Here is a 22,397-nt window from a genome sequence, read left to right as displayed (position 1 = left end):
AGTGCATGTTGCCGACTTCAGAGCATTCAAAGCTGCTTGGCTGTCGGACATTATGCATATATTTGAGTGTCTGTAGTTCCTACGCAAACATATTACAGAACACTCTAGAATTGCGTGAACTTCCGCTTGGAATACGGATGGCCAACTTCCCATGGGAATCGATATGTCTATCCCAGGGCCAGTAACTCCTGCTCCCACATGGTTGTTTAATTTTGAACCGTCAGTATAAACGTACGTCAGTAAGTGTACGTACTATCGAAGCAAGAAAAAATACCGAACAAAAAAAAATTGTGTTTGCCTTTCTATCTATTTGGGAGGGATGTAATTTTTATAAAACTGCTGGGAAGCCAAAATTTCGATAGAAGGATCTGTATTCTAAGCAAATTTATATTTAATACTAGCAGACCCGACGAACTTTGTTTCGCCTAAAATTGATTTATTCTCTGATTAGTTCTCGAGTTAAGCAGAAATGTGTGTTCCATTTGTATGGGAGCCCCCCTTTCCAAAAGGGGGAGGGGTCTCAAACCATCTTAAGAACCTTCCCCGACCCCAAAAACCTCTGCATGTAAATTTTCACGCCGATCGGTTCAGTAGTTTCCGAGTCTATAAGGGTCAGACAGACAGAAATTCATTTTTATGTATATAAAATAAAAGAAGATAGTACACAACGGACCAGCATGACTCAGATTTTTCTTGAAATGGTGCCTACATGTAGCATTGCGCAAAATTATCGTCCTTGTAAATGTGAGGCTATTGTTTTTATGAAATATTGTATGTTAATGCTTCGGAACATCCATAAATTACGTGATATTCATGACGTTTTTAAGATATGTTACACATCATGCATGATTATTAAGGTGGCTCAAAAAACACTTTTTCAAATTTTTTGATGGGCCGCCCTCTTATTCGGTTCTATTTGTTGCCCTGATGCTCTGGACAAAATTTCAGCCAAATCGGTCAACGTTTGGGCAGTGCTAAACTCGTTGAAAGTTTATATGGAAAAATGTATGCAGAAAAATCCAAAAACAGTGATTTGCAGTTGGACGGCACAATTTACGATCAAGAACAATGATACTCATTCAGTTCTTGTAGAATTAAATACAGAATGTTATGCTGAAAACCGCGAGAAGATTCGAGTTTATTAGGCAAAGATATTAGCATTTTACTGGAGTGTTGTAGGGGTGAATTTATTTCTTTTCAAAGGTGAAAGAAACGAAATTTGCTCAAACCGCACTTCAGAGAAATGCTAATAACTAAGCCGGGCAAACTCTAATCTTCTCGCGGTTTTCTGCATAACATTCTGTATTAAATTCTTCATAATCTGAATGAGTATCGTAGTTCTTCTTCGTAAGTTGTGCCGTCCTACTGCAATTTACAGTTTTTGGATGTTTCTGCATACATTTTTGCATATAAACTTCCAACGAGTTTAGCACCACCCAAACATTGACCGATTTGGCTGAAATTTTGTCCAGAGCATCAGGGCATCAAATAGAACCGAATAAGAGGGCGGCCCAACAAAAAAATTGGAAAAAGTTTTTCCCATACTAATTTGAGCCACCCTAATGATTATGCATGTTACTACAAAAAGTAACGATTGGGGGTGAATCACAACATTTTTACGTGACGTATTTTATGGATTCCACCTATATATTTTATGTAAATGAAAAGCTTTGTGGTTGTCCTGAACTGTCACTGTCGTTGCGATTCTATTGGCTTCCTTGACGCTTCCTTACCAAAGCGACAAACTGTCAGCTATAACAACAAACGCATATCGCGTTGATTTGGAGGAACCTGCATTATGATTCGTAACTATATACATAAGTACATTACACACGCAAAAAAAGCGTCCCCAATTCGTGAACCAGCAAATATACACCGTGATTTAATTCATGGATCCGGAAACAGCAGTCACGTTTTCCAGAACGTTCCAGGAAACGTGACTGTGTTCCCGAATCCATGGCTGTTGTTCACGAAAAAATACACTGTGAACTTGTTAGTTCAAGAATTCATGAACGCTTTTTTTTGCGTGCACTAAGATGAGTAAAAAGATAACAAAAAAACTTATTTCTAACTTTCTAAGTTATTTTAATTTTCTCGTCTGTAGAATCGTTTATGCCTTTCTCGTACAACAATATGTAACGAAAAGGCTATCCAGCTTTCCACGTTCGCCATAATGGCGGATGCTATAAATTATTTGACGTTAACTGCTTCCCGACACTGAACTGGAATTTCCGTCCAAGCAAACATAGATTTTTTCGTTACCAATAACAGCCGATTTGTTATTTGTTTTTCACCGATTGCTTCAAAGCGGTTGTTTCAAATGGTAACTCTCAGTTTTTCAGTAGATTTGATCTTGTTTATAAAAACATAACAAATTTCGGACTGCCATTGACAACGAAAAATATCAATGCTTGCTAGCTGTTAATTTCAGTTCAGTGTCGGGAAGCAGTTATGTCAGTTTTATTATTGCAGCCGCCATTATAGCAAACGTGGAAAGCTGGATAAACTCCAAAAACGATTTTTTGATAGGAGGCCTGGAGGGCCGACTTTTATATACTTGATCGGTATCAGCATGATGAATTGAGGTACCACTGGTGTCTGTCGATAAACTATTCAAATCTAAATCATTGGATGTTGATCTACTTACAAACTGCAACTAGCGTAGATCTCTGGCCAAAAAGTGCGACGTGGGATAGTTTTTGGCAACATGGCCACTATTCAACACATTCTCGGCCAAACTTTTTTTTCTGAAAATGTTAGTTTGTTCTTCAGGAAAATTCTATAAAATTCTACTAGGATTTTTTTTTTTCGTATTTTAGTTTGAAATTATTTCAAAACCTTATTTGAAATTTGTTTTGACATTCATAAATATTTTCCTCTGGAAATTCCTTAGGAAATTCATTCGAAAAACTTCTTATTTTCAAATTTCTCCAAGATTTGTTTCAGATATTCTTCTAGGATTTTTTTTTCGAGAATATTTCCGGGAAATCCATAGGTAAATCCATCAGGATTTTTCGAAACTCAAACTCAAACTAAGAAAACCCATCGCGATTTTTTTCAAAAAATACTTTAGGAAATACTTCAGGAAATCCTTTCGGATACTCCTATTCTTCCTGAAAAAGGAACTTCCCGGAGTAGTTTTTGAAGGAATTTTCTGCAGAATAATTTGAGAAAATTCTGTGGGAATTCCGAAACGAATTCCTGGATAACTTTAAAAGTAATTTCTGAAGTAGTTCTTAAAGTAATTTCCGGGAAAATTATTGGCGGATTTTTTGAGAGAATACATGAAGGAATTTCTGGAATAAAAAGTGGGAGCGTTTCTCGAAGAATTTTATGGGGTTATTGTTTTAAGATATTGCTGCGAATTCCTGGAAAAAACTCTCGAAAGGGCATTTTGGATGATTTTTTATAGAAATTTTAAGCGAATTACCGTAGAAATTTTGAGAATGGCTGCAGGATCTTCCGGGAGAATCCCTAAAATAATTTCCAGAGGAATTTCAAGGGGAATTTTTGTAGGTAATTCCAAAAGAGTTTTACCAGTGGTGGAAACTTGTTCACAAAACAAGAAGTATACTCGCGAACACTTGTTTTGCCTTTTCTTGCCTACCTACCGTAACTACTCGCAGAAAAAAAAACAGAAAAGCGAACCCCGAAAAATATTCGTGGAGCTTCGCCTTTCATTCGGGTTAATTTGCAAAATGTCATAAACCAACCTTGGAAAATGATTCTCACGGATGTCCGAGCAAGAACACATTTGTTCATTGTTTTTGTGTTTATGTGAATTGAAATTTATCCATTTTATTCGAAGTAACCACAAATACTCGCGATCGTGATTTTTACTCGCGAAAAAAATACTGCCTTGCCATTTATCTTTGCTCTGCCCGTACTCGCGAACAAAGCAAGCGCTAGAAAAAATGCAGGCAGTAACGTTCGAGCGAGTATGGCATTTCTGGTGTTTCCAGCACTGGTTTCGACGAAATTTAATTTTTGTAGCCAGATGAATTTGTAGACAAATTTTGCATGGAATTTCCAAGAGAATTCCCGAAGAAAAAGAAAACTTGAACAATTTTCCGGGAGAGTTCTTGCAGGAATTTCCGGAAGAATTCCCGGGGCGTGAGTACCTATATCAAGGGCTTCCACGTTAGTTTCTGAAGAAATTCAATGAGAATTTCCGGAAAGACCTCGAAGTATTAACGGAGAGATTTTGATGAAATTTCTCGGGTAACTCCAGACAGAACGCCCGGAGGAGTTTACATGGGAGTTTCGGAATGATTTTCTGGTGGAAGCTCTGGCAAAGGGATTGTGGAAATGTCTAATAGAATTTCTAAGTGAATTGCTGAAGAAATTACCGAGAAAATCATGTAAATTAGAGGGTATATTTGGAAGGATTAACGGAGAAATATTTGGCTATAATTTAAGATGGATGTTCGGAGGAATTTCGTAAAAATTCGCGGAGAAATTCCTAGAGGAACTTCCAGAGGAATTCCTGGAGGAACTTTCAGAGAAATATCTGGAAAAACTCCCGTAGGAATTCCCGGAGAAACTTTCGGAGGACTTCCTAGAGGAACATCCAGATAAATTCCGAAAAACTTGTAATACACGAAATTGATTCACGCTGACTCACGCCGCCGCTAATCACCTCCACGCCGCTGCCACTGGGTGAAAATGATCTATCACGCCTCACCGTCGATAAAATTTGAATCGGCGCACAGGTCTAGATAGAATATCAAGTTAAATCATGTATGGAATTTTCGACCAAACTACCAAGGTATCCCAGGAAGAACCCTTGGGAGAAACTACTGTTCCAGGATAAACTTCTTCGGAAATCTCAGTAAGACGTCTCAGAGGAAATTTTCGACCAAAATTTTTCCTCATTTTAGTAACGCTGCTAATTTGTTTCTCAAGAAAAAAAAAGTGGAACTAAACTTAATGTAAACTTAATTGAACAGTAAAATATCTTGCCGAAAATTCAATTTTATGAATCACCATTCCAATGATGGAATTAATTTACTCCTCGGGGAAATATTTTCTGGTCTATCAGGTGAACTAATTGCATTCTAGAACTGGAACTAATTACCTTGATAGATAACATAATTTATAAACATAATAATTGTTCAATTAAGTGGATAGCTACTATCCACATCTGCATTCTAAGAAAATCATATCCACAAAATTTCAATTATTGCTGATAACACTCTTATGCCGATGACATACTCACGCGAGTGCGAACGCGTCCAAGACAAAAGAATTCCTCTTGCTGATATTCTGATTTATGAGGGCTTGGACGCGCTCCACCATCGCTCAGCTGTTCCAGATGTTCCTTCAATTATTTAAAATGATAGTATGATATGTGTTACGTAAGACTGGCAAACATTTATGACACGCTGCTTTTTCAAAATTTGCTACTAAATTCGTTATAAGCTTACGATGGTGTTAAAAGCAGTTGTGAAATTATTACGTAACATATGAAGGACCCCCGCATGTGCCATGATCAAAGCATATTCAAATTTTTACTAAAATCGTACAGAAAATTGAACGAAAAAAAAATTTTTTTTTGTACGTGCTATCGAGGTAAAATGTACGTACAATTGAGGTATGCCTGTACATACCGCGGAACTCGTAATTTACTCCTCTCCTTAGCATTTTTCGCAGCCTACTTTTCTTCAACGCTGCCACCTACCAGAACATCCAGCCCCTAATTTGGTACTGATTGACCACGGAAAACCCTTCGATCGTCTGAATCACGAAAAACTGCCCTAGAAGCAAGGCAGTTCTAGACAAAATCAAGAGTCCTGCACGATGGAATCGCTAGAGTGAGGCAAGGATGGATGTATTATATCTCGATTGCTGTTGTCCATCGTAATCGACCGAATCATGGACCACTCTAGCAGTCCACCTATAGCGCAATGGACCCAGATGATGGTACTGCTCCACCATGTAGAGTAAACTGAATGACCTGGTCGTATGCTCCCACTCATCAATGCCAGCAAGACCAAATCGTTTGATGTGAACAACTCCAACTCCACAGTTTCAGAAGCCTAAGACTGTTATACTGCTCAGTTCTATTTCTTGCGGATTTGAACTTCGAATGAATCTCTAGATTCAAATATTTTTTAATTGTTTTGGTGTTTGGATGCGTCATTTTATTGAGGGATCGATCCACTTTGCAGTTTCGACGCTTTTTTAGCGGCAACATAATTATTTCATGAAATGAAGAAGTTTTCAAACATGTATAGAATACTGCTGGGGAAACCTGCAAGTTTGTTCAAATTTACTCAAAATTCGAGCTAGAATAGCGCTCGAAAATTTGCAATGATTCTGAATCATTGCTGATTATATTCTAAGGAACTTTAAAAAAATGTCCTTAAATTAGTCAAAGAATTGACTGAGACTATTTTGACTATTTGAGACTGAGACTGAGATAATTTTTTGACAGTAAACGTCAATTACAGCACTTCTAAAATACAATAAGATCATTCAAGATGTTTTTTTTGAATCTTCAAAATTATAACGGGAATTTTTCAAAAAAAAAAATCGGGAAAAAGTCGGGAAATATGCGGAAAATTTTAAATTTAAGTTAAGTGATCACCATGCACTGAAATTGGTTTCATTCTCAGCAGTTCTGAGCACCTTTAAGGATTCATAGGGCCAACGTTAAAGATATCCATCCTTGACTTGGGCCCAAGTGTGAGTGTTATCGACTTCGTGTATTTATCTGTTAGGGCTGACGACCTTACTGTTGAGGTCAAAATACATATCTGTCAAGGTACAATCAAGTGGTGGAATTAAATGGGAAGGTGCACACTCGTCTTATGACAAGTGACGACATTCCACTAGAAAGCTCAAAATAATTTTCTTAACAATTATTTTTATTTATTTTTTTTTATCAGTGTAATTGATTTTTTGGTGGAGAATCAGACTGTTATAGTATAACTCTGTTTTAATGTACGTGTGGTTTAGTACCAACCACAACTTAACATATGCCATGACTCGTTCCACTCCCGGAAGCAGAGTGTAAAATAATCAATTTTTTTTTGTGAAGACCGCCTTTCTTCACTTGTCAGCTCACTTCCAGGCACATTCATTTTCGGCTCTGGACTGTCAATATTCAGTTGAATATTAGTCATTGAATATTCATGCACATTCTACAAATCGATAAATTATCTGAAATCTGAACACGTTTTTATTGAGTAAAGTAAAGTAAAGTAATATCACACAGAACTGAATCCGATTTGCATCCGCGAGGCCCTTTCAACGGTAAACATCAATATAAACAATTCTAATTTTGTTTTTTTCTGCACATAGTAAACACACTCAGTGACAGTCGAATGAATGAGTTGGTGGAGCAGTCGTTTGACTATGTCGTTTATGTTTTGAATAATCATGCGATGTTTGTAAAAATTCGGACTGAAGTTGCTTCATGAAGATGAATATTTTATGCTCTGCCCGGAAGGATGTGGATTATGAATCCAATAAAATTCCCTGGATGAGCAGACCAAATCTCTCTGGGCTAATTTTATTTTTATTCATCCACCACCGCTGCCATCGCAGCCAACATCGGCCTCTAGCCGTGAACTCCGAGAATAACAAAAAATGCTTCCTCTTCTTTCATGCATATTCTCCTGCTGGCGACTGCATGCTGTGTACGTAAACACAGCAAACGAACGAAAAAAAATGCGCTAGCAAAAAGTACGTCAGTACGCGCTGCTGTCACAAACTGGAATAGCTCACACACGACAGGCACAAAGAAAATCTTGTAGTGCACATACCGCATTCTGATGTCCGTGTTAGGAATGCACGGGATTGGTTATATATGAAATTTTTATTGGCTTTGACAAGAATTAAAAATTTCAATAGCACGTCGTTAATAATTTGAAGTTTCAATAAAATTGACAAATTGCTGGAGAGTGTACGAGTCGATTGATATATAAATCTTCAAAAACCATCGAAAGATAAAGGCACTAGTAACGTTTTGAAAAATTCCCTTTCAGCGTAACGCTCTCGATTTCCAAAAATCTAAATGACATCCAGTATAGGGCACTGCACAGACTGCTTTGTCTCGTTTTTGCTGCAAAGAAATCTGAAAACAACAAGGCTAGTAAACGTCAAATTTCATGAAGAACGAAAGGGAAAGAGATTCTTCCGTGCAGTGCCCTATAGTAAAAAAGACGTAAGTCCTACGTTAAAAACTGCACCTAGAACAGCTGCTGGGAAAATTGATGTTTCAGATTCAAAATGACAGCCCCGAACAATTTAAATTAAGTAAGTAAAAATCGATAGTTCTAGACCAATATTTGAAAAGGGTGTAATAACCCATTTTTTTTTCTTTCCAGTTCTTCGTCCATGTATGTACCGAGAAAAATAAATTTTGGCTCTTACGCCCTTTTCAATTGTTGGTCTATAGTTAACCTAGAAATGGTCGGGGTTCAGCCAAACCGCACCAATCGGTTTTTTGACTGACTTGTGTTGTTCGTAAAAGGGAAGTAGAAAGTATTGTATGTCAAATCATGCGTACATGTGCTTTAGAATATTCTTAGTTATGGCGTTGAACGATGTCCGATGCGATTTGTGATTAATTGAATCTGTTAAACGAAAACTTTGGCAAAAACATTGGAAATTTTTCATTGGCGCTTGGTGTGATTTGGTAGAATCCCGACCATATAATAAATTGAAAAATCCGTTGAACGAATAAACATTTTTGCTTCTGCCAATATTTTGGCATCCATCTTCTCCAACACCTTCTTTGTTCAGATATTTCTTTAATTAAGATAATATTCCTATCTCTAATTTTTTTCTTAATCTATTTTCAGTTCTTGAGCCGTGAACCAGTGAATTATTATTGATTTGATTATTTCTACTGTTGCTTAAAATCATGATCTTATAGGGCGTCCCAGAAAGATAAAAAAAACGATTTAAAAAAAATATTATGACCAGGGATGGGAAAGATCAAATTTTCAAAAACTCGAAGATGATCAAAACTTACCCGCGATCTCACTTTTAAATTATCAAGTGGAAAAAATTCGCCAGCGATTAAGAAGCGTTTGAAAATTGTATCTTGATTTGAAGCATTTACCGTTACATTTTGAACTATTTTTCCTTGCTACCATGGAACCATAACGCTCAATAGAAGATATAACGGGACTGTTGACAATTAGCTGATATTAGTAAAGAATAATTTTGAATGAAAATTCTGTGTTTATTATCGTTTGAGTACAAAATTTGATAAGTTGTCGCCGACAACTAGCCTACTGTTTTCACGTGAAAAGTTTCCACATGAAAATTGCAATCATTATCGTCTGATAATAATTCCGCACAACACTGATTATGACATTGTTTTTTGGGAATAATTGATTCTTGTTTCGCTTTTATGTATTTTACTATGCTTTACTGCATTTCAGTGTCACTTTTCCGAGATCTTTTCGATCGTATGCCAAGGAATGGGATTTTGATCAGATGGTACCCATTAGCTTCACCACGAACCGTTTGTCAATGATTTAGGCTACATTTTCAATCTTTTTTACAAAGTTTTGATAGAGTCCGCTTCCTTAATATGCTTTCATAAATATGCCTTTGTCAAAGCACAAAAAGTTATGATAGTAATTTTCTGGGAATGATTTGGAGAATCCATCTCCTTAAGTACGGATTAGACCTGTGCGCCGAAGTATTTGTGAACGGCGGCGGCGTAAGGCCATTTTTACACCGGCGGCGGCGGCGTCGGCGGCGTCACGCCGTAAGCAATGTTCGGCGGCGGCGGCGTGAATCGGCGTGAAGAATTTTGAGCTGAGAAAAAAAAAATCACGCAGCAAGGCATATCATGCTTTTTATGAAATTTGGAGGTTTTTTGTACAACTGATAGCCTTAGACTGATGGAGGGACATCCTAATAGCTATGGCTTGTATCTCCACAGCAAAAGTTTACATTACATCCTCCACTAGGACATTTCCGCATCACAGCACATGAGTTCATTGAAAAGTACTTCGGATATGAATATAGAAATTCGTGTAGAAATTCTTTCAGGAATTGCGGCTGCAGAGTTTAACTCTCAAATATCTTTAGATATTTCTTCAAAAATTCCTTTAGAAATTTATTCAACTTCGAAATCTTTCCGGAACTTTTATTACCGTAATTTTGTATGGTTTACTGAAGTAATTTTCTAAAGACTTCCTGGAGGAAGTTCCAAAAGAATTTATGAACATATTACAAATACCTTTCCGGAGGTGTTTTCTGAAGGAATTCCTGGATGAATGTCCAAATTAATTCCTGGTGACTTTTCTAAAAAGATTTTCGAAGAAATTGCTGAAGAAATTGCTGAAGAAATTGCCGACTCAATTGTTGAAGGAATAACCGAAAAAGAACCTGAAAAGATTTTCGAACAGAATTTTAAAATGAGATTCTGAAGGAATATTCGAAGGAATTCTGAAAGTGATTTACGAAGGAATTTCAAATGGATTTTCCAAACAGCTATTGGAATTTACATAGAAATTCCTATATTTCTCCAAGAATTTCTTCAAAAACCCGGGCAGTATTAAAACAAACTCAGTTTTGACTCTAGAATCCAAACTACATGCCAAGAAAAATTGAGTGGGTTAGAAGCAAAAGCGTGTAAGTGACATTTTGGTCAACTTTGAGTTGACTATACAGTCGGGATTCGCTGGTTGGAATTTAAATACTTGGGTAACTTTTTAGTTGAGCCTCCGCTGGTTGAGTCATAGCCCAACTAAAAAGCAACCGTACATCATTTGTGACGTTCAAGTCGAAATACACGTGTTCAAATGGCTGTCAGCTGGCTCAACTAAAAAACCGAATTCGTTAGTTGGGTCGGGGTCCTTGTCCTCGCGACTGTAGCAAAAAATGGTTTGGTTTTAGAACTTGGCGTCAGTATATTGATATACTTTGTACGGTATTTGTAAAAAAAATTAAAAATTCACAGAATATTAGTTATTTTTAAAATCTTCATATGATATTAAAAAACGTAACAGTCATTTTTCTCAAAACTAAGATTTTGTCACTTACACCCCTATAAAATATTAAGGAAACTCATAAGCTAAATGCTAAATGCTAAAAAATCTTACCAAGCATTTATATTTTATTCCTAAAGACTTTTCTTCTTCATAGCCAAATATTAAAACTAAAAAAAAACTAAAATTGTTCATGTTATGCACTGTTTCTTGGATGTAATTTTTGCAATTTAAAAAGAAGATTCAAGAAAGAAAAGGAAAAAACAAGCAATAACAAAACTTTTTTATACATTCCAAAAGCTTTGTACGGCAATCGAAATTCTAATTTATTTAACAATATTAGAATTTAACAATTAAATTTTAATTTATTTAACAAAAAACCACAATTTTAATATTTCGATTCATTTTATGTAACAAAATTGATTTATTTGTTACCAAAAATGGAAAGCATGCATGTTTGCTTAAATAATGCATTAATGACACCCCTTGCTCACTATTGCTTTCCTCGAAACACTGGAAAGTATATCTAAAATTGAAAATATTAATCTGGAACGTAAACAGTTCAATTGATTCGAAAGTTTTTGAAAAAAACTTATAAGATCAGCAAATCCCTGTGCGCATTCTGTTTGCATCACTTTTAGTTCATAAAGTATGACATGAAATTCATTCAATAAATTATTGTCGAAAATCCCATAAGAACACCAAGTTAAACTGTTGGCCAAGTTTCAAAGCGAATATTAAGTCACGAAGGAGTAAAGAGGAACTTTCGGACCAAAAAGCACTCTGCGGTCATTTTTCCGATCCGTCATTCAATTTCTGCCAAAATTAAAATTAGCCAAAAGTTTCAATATAGTTGAAAGTAGTGACTTTTTGCGAGAAAAAGTGACTTTAGTAATTTGAGCTCGAAAAAAGAGACTTTTTAGTGACTTGCCCAAAAAAAGTGACCAAGTCACTAGAAAGTGACCCGCTACCACGTCTGAGATTGCGGATATTCGAATATTCTCAAACATTCCTTGGGAACTTACTGCAGGAGCTCCTTCGAAAATGTCTACATTTTTTTTTTCGTAAATACCTTTAATAATTCCTTAGGAAATTTATTCGCTAAGTCATCAACAAACTCATTCTAATATACCTTCAGAAATTCCGTCAGGAATTCGATCGGGAATTTCTCCAGGAACTTCTTCAAAAAAAAAACTCCACAAATGAAACCAATTTTTCTGGAAATTCTTAAAAAAAAACTCTCTAAGATTAATTCTGACAATTCCATCACGAACTCCTTCAGAAATTCTGTTTTGGACTAACTTTAAAAATTTACCCATGTAGATGGGTACACTTCCCCACAGTTGTAATGGATTTGACGCGCCATCTCTTGAAAAGCTCAAAAAAGTTTGCGAATCTATTTATTAGTCTGTTGGATTACACTGTTGAAAGGAGATTCTCTTTATCCCGCGGACTTCGGGTAAGTGTCCCTGCTTACGGGCCCGAAACCCGTTGTTTACCCTTCACACATTCACACAAAATTCTACAAAATTCCTTCGGACATTATTTTAACAATAGGAAATGTTCAATTTCAGAAGAGGAGAGTAAAGGAAATGTTCAATTTCAGAAGCCAAGTTACCATTATTGCATTCTGTAGCCAAGCCAATAAGATCTTGGATGATCTAACATTTAAAACGCAAATGCGGGTAAAAGTGACAGAGATAAAAGCAAACAAATCTGTTAAAGGTATACTGCCGTTATACGCATAACTGTCCCATGTTTATAGGAAATCCCAGCAAACATGGGACAAATATGCGTATGACGGCAGTATAACAGCTATTTAATTAATGTGTGATAGGTTGCCTTGGTTCGGCAGATGCAAACGCACTGCATACTGTGATTTTTTTTGGCCAATCATCGGCGTGAAATACGAAATTCGGCGGCGTGGAGCCAACCGGCGTATGGCGCGCCGCCGACACCTTGACCGGCGTCGGCGTACGTCGATAAGTGTCGGCGGCGGCGGCGTGGCGTGGCGGCGCACAGGTCTAGTACGGATTCGACTAATTTTGCTTAGTACCAGATTACCGTGTCCATCGCTTAATACACGGATATCAAAACCGGCCAAAATAGTATTGTAATTATGATGCTTTTGGATAATGGACAGTAACCGCCGCTACAATAATTCCTGAACGTACACATCAACTGTTATTGCATCGATCACTGCAAAGGTATTTGAGAGAATTCCACACTTACAAGTTGCTTACAAAATAAACTTGCTTTTCAACATCGTCAATACTTCACCAGCACGGATCATGTTGAACTAGTCCCGTGAAAGCTTCTTATAACCGAGCTTCACTCATGGTTTATCATTATTATCACCTTGCATAACGATCTTCCTTACAAAAGTTTATCGTATAGCTTATGGGCCCATGTCCTGACACATGCAGCATGTTATTCACTTCGTTTTTCTTCTTCTGCTCCCTGAAAGTCCGTAGTTCATTTTGTCTCTTGTTCGGTCGACTTTATTCTTCAATGTTCTCAGATTTTTTCAAATCTTGAATAGAAGTACTAGTTTTACGGGAAAAGATTGAACGTTTTTCCCATCGAGCATATGGCTCATATGGACCGATTTACGTTCAGATTTTTCCATGCCCTGTAATAAAAACCGAATCGCATTGCAAACTGCTCCGATGCTCTTATCTTCTTTTTTCGCCATCTGAATCAGTGAATTTTGGGAATAGTGCATCATTCGTGCAAAGTTTGTTTGCGCTTTTCTAGGAAAAAGCTTCGCATTCTCATAAAAACTTAACCAAATGGTACTAATGAATCACAGAGCGACAAATAACGTAAACAATGATGCTCAGTAATTACGTGTCATTTAAAATGTATCTTAAAACAATAGGAGCGTATCAAAATCATGCTTATACTTTCTGGGACACCCTATATTATGACATCATATGTCATTATCTATGCCAGTCTTTCCTTCATCATTATGCTGGTTTACGACTAAATAGTGTTCATTAATCTAAAGCACTTCTCCTGTGATAAATTCAAGATGGTAACAACGAATGACCAGAGATTGTTAAGATGTGTGTCGGGAATCAAACTCGACTACGGTCGACAAGTCTCCAGACAAAACTCAAGAAAATATCGACCAAGCATCTTCTTCCGAAATCCACAAGCTGCAACGAAATGCTAATTAGCTTCATCTTGAACTTTCAGAGATATCTTTGGTCTCAAAAAGCTTCCAAAGCGTAGGTGCCATGTCGCTTTCCATTATCACTACCGAGAAGAGCTCTAGACTCGACATTAAAGAAATCTGGTTTCAATATCATTTTCATTACACTTCTGACAAAGCCGGATAGCTCCTCAAATAGTTCGGAATCGGAATCGAATTCACCTCAAAATCCTTCACGAATTTTACCTTAGAATCCTTTCTGAATTCACCTCGGTATCCTTGTAATATTCAGAGTTCGTTCAGAAATTGAGCAGTCTTACCAGAAAAATTTTCTATGCATAATATGCACATCATTACAGTTCGTCGTGCTGACTGCTGAGTCGATTGGTATATGACACTATAGGCCCTACTATAAAATGTATGAGAAAAGGCAAAAAAACTTGCTTAGAACCGATACAAAATTTGATGAAGATATCGAAAAGTTTATTCTAGAGCACGTGATGTGATGGAAAGTCATTTCGTTAACAAATAGCTTGCACCAGCATCACGAACTGCTGGGACAAGCAAACTTAATCCCAGGAAATCGAACCCACAAACACGTACCCAGTATAGATTTAGTGGCAGCCCCAGCCATCCCTTCAAGTACCAAGAACCTGCACCTACGAGCGAAGTTACACCTCGTGATACGTGACTGACGTTGACATCAGCTGGCCCGATCGAAGTAAATGCAAATGCCGCCGGTTCCGATGCTTGGTGCTTTGGTTGGAGAGAATTACAGCCCCGCTTGCTCGCAGTTTTTTTTTTCACAATGCACACGTGCATCATGCCTCGGAATTGATCCGGCAAACTTGAATACAAAACGTGCCCGAGACGTCATTTTACAACTTACAGCCGGAGGTGAGATCAGTCTCGTACTGTGACGAGGAAAGTTGAGGGGGCGCAGCGCGCCCGGTCCCAGTTTTTACTGATGCAGTTTTCCTCATTAAATGGGTGGCACTTGGGGCCGTATGGAGTCCGAAGTCCATCATGGCGATGCGACGCCGCGTGAAGATGATGTGAGCAGGCACACGAACCCATCACCGAACGGAGCAGTAGAGAGGCGGCGACGACGACGACGGACGATGGACGGCACGGTTGACGCGTGAGAAATAATCAAAATGGCTAATTAAAATCGTATGAACAATTTGCATACACAGAGACCTATCGCCGCGGATCGGAATGCCAGAGTATGCGTCAACGTCGTCGCCGTCATCGTGAAGTGCGCCAACATCAGTTACAACAACGAAGGCGATTCAGCATTTTCACATCGTTTGGTAGATGTGGGTACGGTCGGGCGAAATTATGGGTTGTTTCTCTGTTATTGGCAATTGAGGTTGAAGTTCATTTGATGGAAAGTTGGACAGCCGAACATTTGAACTTTTTTGCAATGTGTTGAAGAATGATGAGTAGGAATGAGATTTCTAAACGATTTTTATGACACTACTGATATATATTGTAAAATACAAAGATTCGTGTAATTTAATAGGAATCTCTTGGATTTGACATTAATTTCCTAAATTGATTATTTTTTTTTGAATTTTAAATAGAAATTATTAACACTAGGATTGATTCGCTAAAAAAACTTACGCGGATACATTCGTTCAGAAAATCGTTGTAACTAAATTTTCAAATGGCTATATCTCAGTGGTTTTTCAACCGATTTTCTCAGTTTTTTCACCAACCTCTTAGCCATCTCTTCTAGTTTCTGGACATTGCAAAATATTGTATCTAGGGGTGTTCAATTTTTCACTAGAGCTGTGGGAGTAAAGCAACGGATTTAGAAAAATGCGATTTTGGAGATGTACTTATATTTCACTACCAAAAATGATATCTATTCATATAGTGATGATGGAAATGATAAAATAACAAATAAAAGACATCACCTGCAACATAAGAACACATTTTGAGCATCCCTACTATGCATACGATGATAATTCGGTATCTTTAGGAAGCACTTTATACTACACGATGTATGAAGCTTCAGAAAATGTTTTCAAGCATGTAGTCTCCTGTGAACTTGTTAAAATAAATGTAAACTATATACGAAACATGTGTGGTAATAAATTATGATGTTCTAGGATCTCCGAACTGTACTGGAATTTGAATCAAATGGTCTACAGAATCAACCAAGGCTTCCATGATGCCCCCAGCCGCAGTATCAACCCAATTATGTCCTCCGAGTATTTGTCTTTCACTTGCGTCTCAAATCCAAACATATGAGATGTTGTAAGATCTCCAAATTGTCCTGGAGTTTGAATCAAATGGTCTACCGAATCAACCAAAGCTTCCATGATGTCCCATACCGCGGTATCAACCCAATTATGTCCTCCGAGTATTTATCTTTCACTTGCGTATCAAATCCAGGCATTTGAGTGGTTGTAAGATCTCCAAATTGTCCTGGAGTTTGAGTAAAATGATTTATCGAATCAACCACGGCTTCCATGATGTCCTCCGCCGTAGTATGAACCCTATTATATCCTCCGAGTATTTGTCTTTCACTTCCATCTCAAATCCAGGCATATGAGATGTTGTAAGATCTCCAAATTGCCCTGGAGTTTGAGTAAAATGGTCTATCGAATCAACGAAGGCATCCATGATGTCCCCAGCCGCGGTATCAACCCAATTATGTCCTCCGAGTATTTATCTTTCACTTGCGTCTCAAATCCAGGCATTTGAGATGTTGTAAGATCTCCAAATTGCCCTGGAGTTTGAATCAAATGGTCTACCGAATCAACCAAGGCTTCCATGATGTCCCATACCGCGGTATCAACCCTATTATGTCCTCCGAATATTTATCTTTTACTTGCGTATCAAATTCAGGCATTGTAGTTGTTGTAAGATCTCGAAATTGTCCTGGAGTTGGAATCAAATGGCCTAACGAATCAACCAAGGTTTCCATGATGTCCCCAGCCTCGATATCAACTCTTTTATATCCTTCGAGTATTTGTATCTCACTTGCGCCTCAAATCCAGGCATATAAGATGTTGTAAGATCTCCAAATCGTCCTGGAGTTTGTGTGAAATGGTCTATCGAATCAACCACGGCTTCCATGATGTCCTCTGCCGTAGTATGAACCCAATTATGTCCTCCGAGTATTTGTCTTTCACTTCCATCTCAAATCCAGGCATTTGAGATGTTCTAAGATCTCCGAATTGTCCTGGATTTTGAATAAATTGGTCTATCGAATCAACCAAGGCCTCCATGATGTTCTCAGTCGCAGTATAAACCCTATCATGTCCTCCGAATAATTGTATTCCACCTGCGTCTCAAATTCAGGCATATGGGATGTTGTAAGATCTTCAAATGGTTGTAGAGTATAAGCAAAATGGTCTATTGAATCAACCAAAGCTTTCATGATGTTTTCAGCCGCGATATCAACTCTCCGAGTATTTGCATTTCATTTGCGCCTCAAATCAAGGCATATAAGATGTTGTAAGATCTCCAAATTGTCCTGGAGTTTGAGTGAAATGGTCTATCGAATCAACCAAGGTTTCCATGAAGTCTCTAGCTTGTCTTTCACTTGCGTCTCAAATCCAGGCAAATGAGATGTTGTAATATCTCCTAAATGTCCTGGAGTTTGTATCAAATAGTCTAGCAAATCAACCAAGGCTTCCATGCTGTTTCCAGCAGCGGTATCAACCCAATAATGTTCTCCGAGTCTTTAAGTTCCACTTACGTCACAAATCCAGGCATATGAGATGTTGAAAGATATCCAAATTGTCCTGGAGTTTGAAACAAATGGCCTACCGAATCAACCAAGGCTTCCATGAAGCCCCTAGCCACGGTATCAACTCAATTACGTTCCCCGAGTATTTGACTTTCTCGTGCGTCACAAATCCAGGCATATGAGATGTTGTAAAATCTCCAAATTGTCCTGGAGTTGGAATCAAATGGCCTACCGAATCAACCAAGGCTGCCATGATGTCTTCAGCCACGATATCAACGCAATTTAGTGGACATAATTGTTTTTAAATTACTTTCCATATGAACCACGACTTGCAAATCAACCCTACCTTGGAATATGTCTCCAGCTGATGTTTTTATCCAATCTTCCGAGCCCATGCGCATGTTTGGTACATAAAAATGCGATGTTATTAGTCCCCCAAATCGCCCTGGATGTGGATCAAGTTGTCTGTCAACCAAATCAACCTCGCCTGGAACTATGTCTCCAGCGAAGGTATGTATCTAATCATGTCTTCCAAGCTCATGCACACATTTAGTCGAGTCATGTACGAGACACTAAAGAAGGCCTCACATATCTGGTAAGTTACAATTAAAAATTGTCTTATGACAAGTCATTACCCAATTCATGCAGCTAGGGATGACAGTTTACCGGAGTGTGAGATTTCTGCTGCCGTGACTGGTCCTACGTAGTACTTAACGTACTCCTCCCAAAACAACACGCTTTACGATGCCTCTCTGAAATGTTTTCATTTCCCTCATTTTCTCGATTCAAAGAGAAAAAACCGAAATAAACCATCAATATGCTTGCCTATACGTTCCATTCTAGTGCCTTCTTCCGTTTACCTCGAGGACACCATTACTAGGACCTGATTGTACCAATTTGATCAATGATTATCGGATTTAACGAGACGTGCCCGAAATTAGACTTCGACTGACAAAGTGATGTTCTTAAAATTGAGGTTTTTAGAGTAAAGTTTCATTAAGACAAACATACACTGTCGAATGATTATTATAATAATAATAAACAATAAACATCATAAGTAAAGTAATCAACTCATATGCCTAGAATTGTAATGCAAGTAAAAGACAAATACTCGGAGGACATAATTGGGTTGGTAGCGCGGCTGGGGACAGCATGAAAGCTTTGGACGATTCGATAAACCATTTGATTCAAACTCATGGACAATTTGGAGATCTTACAACATTTCAATTGCCCAAAACTGCGACGCAAGTGGAAGACAAATATTCAGAGGACATTATTGAGTTGATGCCGCGGCTGAGGACTTCATGGAAGCTTTGTTTGATTCGGTAGACCATTTGATTCAAACTCAAGAACAATTTGGAGATTTCACAACATTTCAATTGCTTGAAACTGCGACGCAAGTGAAAGACAAATATTCAGAGGACATAATTGGGTTGATGCCGCGGCTTGGGACTTCATGGAAGCCTTGGTTGATTCGATAGATCATTTTGCTCAAACTCCAAGGCAATTTGGAAATCTTACAATATCTCAAATGCCTGGATTTAAGACACAAGTGAAAGATAAATACTCGGAGGACATAATTGGGTTGATACCGTGGCTAGGGGCATGATGAAAGCTTTCGTTGATTCGATAGACCATTTTACTCATACTCCAGGACCATTTGGAGATCTTTCAACATCCCCTATGCCTGGATTTGAGACGCAGGTGAAAGACAATTACTCGGAGGACATAATAGGGTTAATACTGCGACTGAGGACATCATGGAAGCCTTGGTTGATTCGATAGACCATTTTGCTCAAACTCCAGGGCAATTTGGAGATCTTACAACATCTTAAATACCTGGATTTGAGATGCAAGTGAAAGACAAATACTCGGAGGACATAGTAGGGTTTATACTACGGCAGCAGACATCATAGAAGCCTTAGTTGATTCGATAGACCATTTGATTCAAACTCCAAGACAATTTGGAGATCTTACAACATCTCATATATTTGGATTTGAGACGCAAGTGAAAGGTAAATACTCGGAGGCCATAATTGGGTTGATACCGCGGCTGGGGACATCATGGATGCCTTGGTTGATTCGATAGACCATTTTACTCAAACTCCAGGGCAATTTGGAGATCTTACAACATCTCAAATGCCTGTATTTGAGATGCAAATGAAAGACAAATACTCGGAAAACATAATAGGATTTATACTACGGCAGAGTACATCATGGAAGCCTTGGTTGATTCGATAGACCATTTTATTCAAACTCCAGGGCAATTTGGAGATATTACAACATCTCATATGCCTGGATTTCAGATGGAAGTGAAAGACAAATACTCGGAGGACTTAACAGGGTTCATACTACGGCGGAGGACATCATGGAAGCCGTGGTTGATTCGATAGACCATTTTACTCAAACTCCAGGACAATTTGGAGATCTTACAACAACTCAAATGCCTGGATTTGATACGCAAGTGAAAGACAAATACTTGGAGGACATAATTAGGTTAATACCGCGGTATGGGACATCATGGAAGCTTTGGTTGATTCGGTAGACCATTTGATTCAAACTCCATGACAATTTGGAGATCTAACAACAACTCCAATGCCTTGGATTTGATACGCAAGTGAAAGATAAATATTCGGAGGCCATAATTGGGTTGATACCGCGGCTGGGGACATCATGGATGCCTTGGTTGATTCGATAGACCATTTTACTCAAACTCCAGGGCAATTTGGAGATCTTACAACATCTCAAATGCCTGGATTTGAGATGCAAATGAAAGACAAATACTCGGAAAACATAATAGGATTTATACTACGGCAGAGTACATCATGGAAGCCTTGGTTGATTCGATAGACCATTTTATTCAAACTCCAGGGCAATTTGGAGATCTTACAACATCTCATATGCCTGGATTTGAGATGGAAGTGAAAGACAAATACTCGGAGGACTTAACAGGGTTCATACTACGGCGGAGGACATCATGGAAGCCGTGGTTGATTCGATAGACCATTTTACTCAAACTCCAGGACAATTTGGAGATCTTACAACAACTCAAATGCCTGGATTTGATACGCAAGTGAAAGACAAATACTTGGAGGACATAATTGGGTTGATACCGCGGTATGGGACATCATGGAAGCTTTGGTTGATTCGTTAGACCATTTGATTCAAACTCCAGGACAATTTGGAGATCTAACAACAACTCCAATGCCTTGGATTTGATACGCAAGTGAAAGATAAATATTCGGAGGACATAATTGGGTTGATACCGCGGTATGAGACATCATGGAAGCCTTGGTTGATTCGGTAGACCATTCGATTCAAACTCCAGGGCAATTTGGAGATCTTACAACATCTCAAATGCCTGGATTTGAGACGCAAGTGAAAGATAAATACTCAGAGGACATAATTGGGTTGATACCGCGGTTGGGGACATCATGGATGCCTTCGTTGATTCGATAGACCATTTTACTCAAACTCCAGGGCAATTTGGAGATCTTACAACATCTCATATGCCTGGATTTGAGATGGAAGTGAAAGACAAATACTCGGAGGACATAATAGGGTTCATACTACGGCGGAGGACATCATGGAAGCCGTGGTTGATTCGATAGACAATTTTACTCAAACTCCAGGACAATTTGGAGATCTTACAACAACTCAAATGCCTGGATTTTATACGCAAGTGAAAGACAAATACTTGGAGGACATAATTGGGTTGATACCGCGGTATGGGACATCATGGAAGCTTTGGTTGATTCGGTAGACCATTTGATTCAAACTCCAGGACAATTTGGAGATCTAACAACAACTCCAATGCCTTGGATTTGATACGCAAGTGAAAGATAAATATTCGGAGGACATAATTGGGTTGATACCGCGGTATGGGACATCATGGAAGCCTTGGTTGATTCGGTAGACCATTCGATTCAAACTCCAGGGCAATTTGGAGATCTTACAACATCTCAAATGCCTGGATTTGAGACGCAAGTGAAAGATAAATACTCAGAGGACATAATTGGGTTGATACCGCGGTTGGGGACATCATGGATGCCTTCGTTGATTCGATAGACCATTTTACTCAAACTCCAGGGCAATTTGGAGATCTTTCAACATCTCATATGCCTGGATTTGAGATGGAAGTGAAAGACAAATACTCGGAGGACATAATAGGGTTCATACTACGGCGGAGGACATCATGGAAGCCGTGGTTGATTCGATAGATCATTTTACTCAAACTCCAGGACAATTTGGAGATCTTACAACCACTCAAATGCCTGGATTTGATACGCAAGTGAAAGATAAATACTCGGAGGACATAATTGGGTTGATACCGCGGTATGGGACATCATGGAAGCTTTGGTTGATTCGGTAGACCATTTGATTCAAACTCCAGGACAATTTGGAGATCTTACAACATCTCATATGTTTGGATTTGAGACGCAAGTGAAAGACAAATACTCGGAGGACATAATTGGGTTGATACTGCGGCTGGGGGCATCATGGAAGCCTTGGTTGATTCGGTAGACCATTTGATTCAAATTCCAGTACAGTTCGGAGATCCTAGAACATCATAATT

The 22,397-nt window shown here is 38.3% G+C and overlaps 2 protein-coding genes across 8 annotated transcripts in view; one reads left to right on the top strand and one right to left on the bottom strand.

The window, feature by feature from the left end:
• Positions 1-22,397, bottom strand: part of LOC134210268 (uncharacterized) — a 332,517-nt gene that overhangs the window by 200,731 nt on the left and 109,389 nt on the right. The window lies entirely within an intron of this gene.
• LOC134209094 (uncharacterized) overlaps positions 1-22,397 on the top strand; it is an 88,368-nt gene that overhangs the window by 50,572 nt on the left and 15,399 nt on the right. Inside the window, exon 3 of the mRNA XM_062685071.1 lies at positions 15,312-15,434. Within this exon, the coding sequence (XP_062541055.1) occupies positions 15,312-15,434 (123 nt within the window). The remainder of the gene's footprint in view (positions 1-15,311; positions 15,435-22,397) is intronic.

This window comes from Armigeres subalbatus, chromosome 2, assembly GCF_024139115.2.
Source record: "Armigeres subalbatus isolate Guangzhou_Male chromosome 2, GZ_Asu_2, whole genome shotgun sequence".
Classification (NCBI taxonomy): domain Eukaryota; kingdom Metazoa; phylum Arthropoda; class Insecta; order Diptera; family Culicidae; genus Armigeres; species Armigeres subalbatus.
Note: the sequence above shows the minus strand (reverse complement) of the source record. Positions and strands in the feature narration are given on the sequence as shown.